We start from the raw sequence: 7,519 nt of genomic DNA, 5'->3' as shown, positions 1-7,519 counted from the left end.
TAGTGATAGCCTAGTGCCAACAAGTGCAGATTAGATTCTGTAACTTTCTCCTCTAGTTTGAATTCAATCCGGATAGGACCTACTTAGGCAACCTAGGCCAAGTGATCTCCTGAGGTTATTTGCCAGATACATAATTCAGGTTTCAGGCCAGTAGGCCAGGCTGCAGACAGTTTATTTCCTGGGGGAAGGTGTTCATTAAATGCTACAGAGAGTTTTATTGTGCTGTTCTTGCTCTTTGCCTTCATTATTTTGGGAGTCATAAAACGTTCGTAGGAAATTCTCATTTTCTGCTCCTTCCTAAGTTGTGGTTCCCGGAGTGGAGGAGTTAGCTCTGAGACTGCTTTGTTCTTTGAAGTTGGCAAATAACCCTTCCATTAGACTCAAGCCTACCAACAGGTGCTTCAGCAAGAAGTTGAATTTTCCTTCTCTGTATGAGACCTGTCAGCCCTTGGAACCAGTGCATTTAACATCAAATAGTCACAGATTTGAAAACAAAGTAGACAGCTTCACCTGTTTTTATAACTTCCGCTATCAAGAATGTGTTACTGACAATCCACATGCGTGATTTGGGTATACAAGAAGTTTTCAGTGTGAACCAGTTGGCTCAAGAGAGTTAATCCATCTAGGCTCATTATTCAGTACATGCCTTACCTACTGGTTGGAGAAATTCCTTTCTTCCTGTTTATGCCTCTGGTTTCTCTATATGCATGGATCTTTCATTAAGATATCAAGATATCCTCTTGAAAATTTGAAGCTGCAGCCTTTAGTGCCAACGCATTTCTTTATCAATCACATTAGATTTCAAACTAGATCTTACATACAGAGATGCATTCTGTACTTGACATGTTCCTAAGCCCTTCCCTTAATATCCAGTAGTTACCATTGCCAGAGACCGGTTTGTCCTTTGGTTTATCCATGTAATGGCCATTAACATCCACATTGGAGGCTTCTGAAGTTTTACATGTGGAAGTATAGCTCTTTGTTATGTTACTTTATTGTAACTCAGTTACGGGTGTATTTTGGGCACTGCCTTATGAATCACAATGTGAATTGTCGTTAATGTTCCCTTTCATAATACAACTTTTCATACTTGCATTTCAGTGCAGATCGTGCTGTAAGACAATGATAATTCAACATCCGTACAGACAAGTTAATCTAATAACCAGGAGCAGATGTCTTAAAGATAATGGCAAGCCCATAATGGTATTTCCCTGGACTAGCCTTGCTTTGTCAGATTGTAGCACTCTCAACTTTGGAAATCCATCAGGGAAAAAAGTGATCTTGAATAATAAGGGCGTTTTGTTGTTTGTTTGTTTGGTTTTTTTTCCAAAACAACCTTATCAGATCATCCAGTTTATCTGAGAAATGTTAGCTCTTCAACTGAATAATCATTGACACTATTCAGTGCATGAAATTGCTCAGGTTTGAGGTATTGGTTAAATTTATATCCAAGACAATTCTGGAATGGCTTATGTAAAGCTCCAAAGCAACTTTCTAAAATACTTTAGTTTTCATTTGCACATTCTCTCAGGCTTCTTAGTCTTTGTTCAAACCTTAAAAAAATCAATTAAGATTATCTAGCATGATTTAGGAACTAGCATGACAACCTTTTTAAATTATTATCAGTAAAGTTAATTTTTTTTTAATGTCAAAATAAACTAAGTGTGGCTCTCGTCCACTGTTAAATTGCACATAGTGGCAAGCAACCAAGTGCATTCTAAGTGAATCTATAACTGTCCTTCAGCATGAGTCTGTGATTTCCTCATCTTCCCTCTGCTGGTGTAGTTTTCTGATGGATTAATGAAATAAATCAGTTCATGGAACTGTTAAGTGAGTGACAGAGCTGAGTTAGAGGAGGGAATTGGCTGATTTGAGCTGGTATCTCATTTTCTATTACTTCCACATTAGAAAACTGGTTATTTTTTTTTTCCGTTCTGTCTTGTATGTTCAGTATTGGGAAAGTGTTTCTAGTGGAGCTTCCAAATCAACAAAAACACTGTGGTGTGAGCTGTGTACACAAACAATCATCTGTTAATTTCTTGCAGCAAGTAGTAAGGAAAGTAGCACATGGAATATGAAAAGTGATAGATAAGATACGAATTACAGCCAACCTGATATTTGATATCTGAAAACCCACGACAGTCTTAAGCTGAACAGAATTACGAGTTTTACCTTAGGTAGCAGAAACATGCTAGGAGATCTAGTTCCTGGTTACTTTGTATATTAGTACCAAAAAAGACAGCGTGTTTGGGGTTTTTTTTGTTTGGTTGTTCATTTTTTGTGGTTTTTTTTTTTTTTTTAATAAAGTCAGGTCATTTACTGTTGCACTCAATTGTTGAAAATAATCCCTTTAGTGCAAAAATGCTAACAAAAGTATAATTTTATCCTTAAAAATTAATGAGTTTACCATGTGAATAATCCAGACTTTCATGTAAGGAAAGGAAAGGAGCTGGCTCCGACAGTTCTCATGTGAAGCAATAAAGCAGACTTGCAATAGGAACATGGGGTTTTGTGCTGCTAGGCCATCAAAGGACAAAATCAAATGTAAAGATAGTGTTTCTGGTGGAGTGATACTGCTGACACTCCTATATGAAAGTTTTGGGGCCTGAAAAACACTACAGATGGCTTGCAAGCCAGAGATTAGTAGAATATACTTGTAGCAGGTTTTTTTGAAACATGCATTTATTAGGTCGTCGCTGACCTTCGGTGTCTCCTCTGTCTGTTATGGATAAATGTGCTGCTTCTCTTTCCTTGATCTGCCTGCCTCAAAGACTTCATGAGTTTTTGTTGTAAGTCACTTGTTTCATCCTTGACTAATGAAAGGTGGGCCAAGAATGCTTGCCACTTGCTCAGCATCAAAATAATACTGATTTCACTGCGTGATTCTCTTGTGGCTTTTGGAGGCGGTTCCAGTGTAAAGTGTGGAGTTTTTTGGTGGAGAGAGTATTTCAACGTTTTAACTATCTGAAGATTAGAAATGCAGATATTTCCATCTTCCCCTTCTGAATGTTAAGTCAGCACCAAGTAAGTGGTAGAGATCTGGAAAGTGAGTGTGTGCAAAGTATGTAAAGGGGTGGGGGATAAGGACTGGATAATAATGTGGGAAACACCGGTGGAAACAAGCACCTTGAATCTGCAAAAGATAAGATTGTTTATTTCTGCAAAAGGCATATACAAAACACATATTTTACAGCTCATTTTATATGAGCAATGAATTTCTCAGGACAAAGATGCCTTTCCATAGTAGTTTCTTCTATCATATATTCGGTATTGGTGCTACAAAAATAAGCATTTTTCTAGATCCTGTATTGGGCATAAGGATGGTTCTGCTGAGACTGCAGTTACAGCTTAATTGCATCGTTACAGCAACTTGCTGCAGTGGAGGATGATAATATTCACCCTTTCGCTGAAAAGTATTGAGCCTCTTAAACTCCTATGTATTACTGAACTACTGGAGTGAATTCCATGTGCTTTCAGTATTAGTAGGAGAGTCTTTAGTGGGTTGGTATGATGGTTTCTGTAACTCTTACCTCTCCCCGGAAGAGGAAGAAAATCTATCAAGAGTGCTAAATGGCTAATATCAGTGCCAGCTAATTGTATTGTCCTTTGGTCAAAGTGATATGCAAAAACTATCACTGACGGGCAAGAGCATACCTTAACTTTGACTCTGCTTATACATGCTGTGAAAATCCCAAATAAAGAGTGCTTCCTCAGATTTGTTAAGAATCAAGGCAAAAAGGCTGAGCACTAATAAGACTTGTATTCATACTGATTTCACTTAAAGGCAGCACAGTTTCTCTAGTTTGCTGGTTTATGTCATGATCTGTATACTGGATTTCTATGACAATTTCTTCTCTTGAAGTTACTGAGCATTATTTGGAGCAAAAATCATTCTCCCTGGGTTGCTTTCTGCTTTTCATCCCATGCTTGCTGGGACAGATTTTGCTGTTGATTTCATTTGTTAGTTTATAACTGTTAGTAGTCTCCAGAGTCCAGTCTAATTCTCTCATCCAAACATGTTTCTTTTTAGCTCTTTTTGTAATGAGAAAAGCAGAGTAGTCTCCTGAAACTAATCAAAAGCACTGGTAATATAAACTTTACAGATAACTGAGGCCAATGTTCGACTCTTTGCTCTACCTTCTCTGATAAATACTTTGCCTTGAAAGAAACAAATGAAAACATACATTCACCTAAACCACAATAATATCCTTTTGGCAATACTTGCTAGGAAAAACAAACATTGCAGAAGTGTTGGTGATTTGAGATGGCTGTATTATGTGGTGTTATGGGATTGTTTGTTGTTTTGAAGATGTCCAGTAGGAGAGAGTTTGCAAACCAAAAAACATTCTAACACTCAAGAAAAATGAGAAGATTACACCAGATGGCTTCATTTTGTCTTTTATGTGTATTGAATGTAGCCATGAGTGATGTTGCAGGGTGGTTTTTCATGTCTGCTTGGAATGAGAAAAAAAAAATAAATAAAAGTCTTACTCTTTAGTTACAGTAAATGTTAAATGCTTTCAGTATGGGAAAAAGGGGAAAAAAAACCTCGCCCAACTTTAGGAATCTGAGTAAAAAACACTAGTAGAAGAGATGAGATGTAAGCTACAGGTTTCTGGCAGGTAAATTCAAAATGAAACAAAATACTCAGGTTTTAAAGAAAAATGAACACTGGAGATAAATGTATTCCATACCACTACATAGATACTGTATAGAAATGGTTAACTGACTTAAGAAAAATGCTTATATGCAGTTGTCTTTAATTCTGACCAGCATTCTTGAACCCCCAAGTATCTTCCAAAGAATTAAATACCATATGCATGATAGCCATATCTTCATTAGCTAAGATGTATTAGTTTGGGGAGAGGCCATATGTTTTTGTTCATTCATTCATTAGAAACTTAGTATGTGTGCAGTAATCCTTTGTGTTAACTAGCAGGGACTAGTTACATGTACAGTTTTTAGTATTTATAAAGCTGTCAGCCCAGTCATTGTAGTAGAAGCTTTAATGTCCTTAAAATGTCTTTTGTTCCTCACTTTTCCAGCTATAAAACTTAAAATACCCAATTATGTTGATCTGATGTTTTAAGGAGATGCTTCTTCAGAATCGGGACGAAATCCTTCATATGCTCTGAATGTAGACGTTGTCATTCATCTCATAGTGATTTCAAATCAACTTTGTTGTGTTAGTTAAAAATTCTACAATTGAATCTTTCTTCTTGACTTAATATGTAGTAGGATAAGTGACTTCTCATCTAAAATAAAACTTCACTGTGTTATTCACCAGCACTGTTGGGGAATGTGCAAACTCCATTAGTGTTATATTACAGAAAAATGTCAGCTGAAGGCATAAATGGATTACAGAGAGACCCTCACAAAGGGGTCTAGCCACTCGGATCAGATTACTGTCAAATTGATGAATGTATAGAAATGAGGTTGTCCTTGGTAAGCTTCAAAATAAACATGTAATCTTAAATCATACGATTTAGCTAGTTTGAGCTAGTTACTGCCTTGAGAAAAGTTAATGAGATGTAATCAATGTCCTTTAATGGCAATACTGTGTTTTAATTCAACAGTACAGTTCCTTATAAGCAGTCCCTTTACAGCTTCTTAGTTTCTCGAATAGTTGTCTCTTTGTTACAACATTCAGTTCATCCACTCAGAGTTTTTGTGTGTCTCTCTTCTGTACCGCAGGTGTTGGATTGGATTGAAAACCATGGAGAAGCTTTTCTTAGCAAACATACTGGAGTGGGAAAATCCCTGCATCGGGCTAGAGCTTTGCAGAAGCGGCATGAAGACTTTGAAGAGGTTGCGCAGGTAAAAACAATCACATGAAGGACTGTATACTTGTCATGAAAATACATGAAAAAATCCTGGTCTGTCACTGAAGGGCTCCACTACAAAAGATCAGTTTTGAGAATGGACTATTTTGTTTCCATTGCAAGCTTTTATTTAATCTCTCTTTTTCACTCTACTTTTAATAAGAAAAAGACAAACTTCCACAGTCGTGCAGAGAGTGAGAGCCTTGCAGCCCAACAGAGCTGCTGCTATTATTATTACTTATTATTATTTTCAAAAGCCTGCTTTCAAATGTTGAGTCACAGAAGAATGAAAGCTCTCCTTTTAGAGTAACTCAATTCCATGAGATTCTAGGATTTAAACTTTTGTGCAGCCTGTGAGAGAGGATGGAGACAAATTGAAAGCCCTGCTTCCTGAGTTTAGCCCCGGGGAGCTCCCAAATCCCTACAACAGTCTGATGGGGAGAATGGGGGGACTCCTAAGAAACCAGGTGAGCCAGCAAACTGGCCAACCTGGCTTTAAGTGTTTTCTTTAGATACAACTGAGTTTGTATGTGCCCTCCTGTTCTGAATCGCTGATACCAGCGCTTTTTCCATAGGAAGACTCTAGTTTTAGCCTTAAGCAGAACTGATGATAGAACTTCAAAACACACTTTTCTCTGAAAAAGAGTCAAGCCAAAACAAAAAGAGATACTAAAGAACACAGAGAGCATAACAAGAGGAAGTTGGTTTCAGTGCCAGCCTTGAAAAGGGGGTGTGAGGTGAATAAAACCCATGAGAAGCTGAAGGCTAGAATCCTCCCCATTAGTAACATGTACTGTCTGTCCAGTCTTAATGATCGGTAAGAGTAAACATCTCTAAGATTTGTCAAGAAAAATCTCATTAAATCAGGGTTGGCAGAGTGGTCCTTCAGAATTTTCTATTAATACGTCTTCTGTTTTGACTGAAGTGACATGCAGGAGCTCAGCCAGTGACACCTACTATGGCAGATGCATCGGAAGTGTGTTTACAGATTGCCTGTTTAATGGATGATTAAGATCTTAATAAAATTTTATTGTAAATATGGTCTCAGAGCACTCCAGTGACTGAGGACTTGAAATAGCATAAGAAAGCTTCCCCAATTATTATTTTGGAAAATTTTATAGGAAATCAATAGCGTTGTTAGTTTTGTATATACACATGCTGGATTTTCCATATGTCTACCTAATACTTCATTTTTAGTAAAATCTGTAATATTTTCCATGTGGAAATACTTATTTTTCTGGGTCAGACAAGCAAGAATCTATTTCTGTAAGACAGTTAACAAAACCTGAATGATCTCATACTTAATGTTGTGTTATTTGACCAAAGAAGAAAAAAATGGTTAACCAAAGGGGATGAAGTGTGTGGAACTGTAAGTGGAATGTAAGCTGTTAAAAAAGCGCCTCGTTAATTTGCATTTTACTTTAAAGTAGAAAGTTGTAAAGCAAATACTTAGCAAAAACTTCCTTAAACTGAATGTTACTGGAGTTTAAAATGATCTCTTTAGGGGATGGGTGGAATTTCTATTTTTGGAGATAATGAAAACTTAGACTGGTCAGAGAACTTAAATATACTACAGGGGACTATCTTCTACTGACAGAAGGATGGACAAAATGATCTAATAAGTATTTTTTTTTTTCATCTCTAACTCTTGAATGTGCAGTAACTGCCAAGAGAGGCACACCCTCTGAGTTGTTCCT

At 37.1% G+C, this 7,519-nt stretch overlaps 1 protein-coding gene across 1 annotated transcript in view; it reads left to right on the top strand.

The window, feature by feature from the left end:
• Nucleotides 1-7,519, top strand: part of TRIO (trio Rho guanine nucleotide exchange factor) — a 182,907-nt gene that overhangs the window by 35,901 nt on the left and 139,487 nt on the right. Inside the window, exon 9 of the mRNA XM_009883743.1 lies at nt 5,695-5,817. Coding sequence (XP_009882045.1) covers nt 5,695-5,817 — 123 coding nt within the window. The remainder of the gene's footprint in view (nt 1-5,694; nt 5,818-7,519) is intronic.

Source organism: Charadrius vociferus, unplaced genomic scaffold (genome assembly GCF_000708025.1).
Source record: "Charadrius vociferus isolate BGI_N301 unplaced genomic scaffold, ASM70802v2 scaffold103, whole genome shotgun sequence".
NCBI lineage: Eukaryota > Metazoa > Chordata > Aves > Charadriiformes > Charadriidae > Charadrius > Charadrius vociferus.
This window is presented reverse-complemented; position numbering and strand designations above follow the sequence as displayed.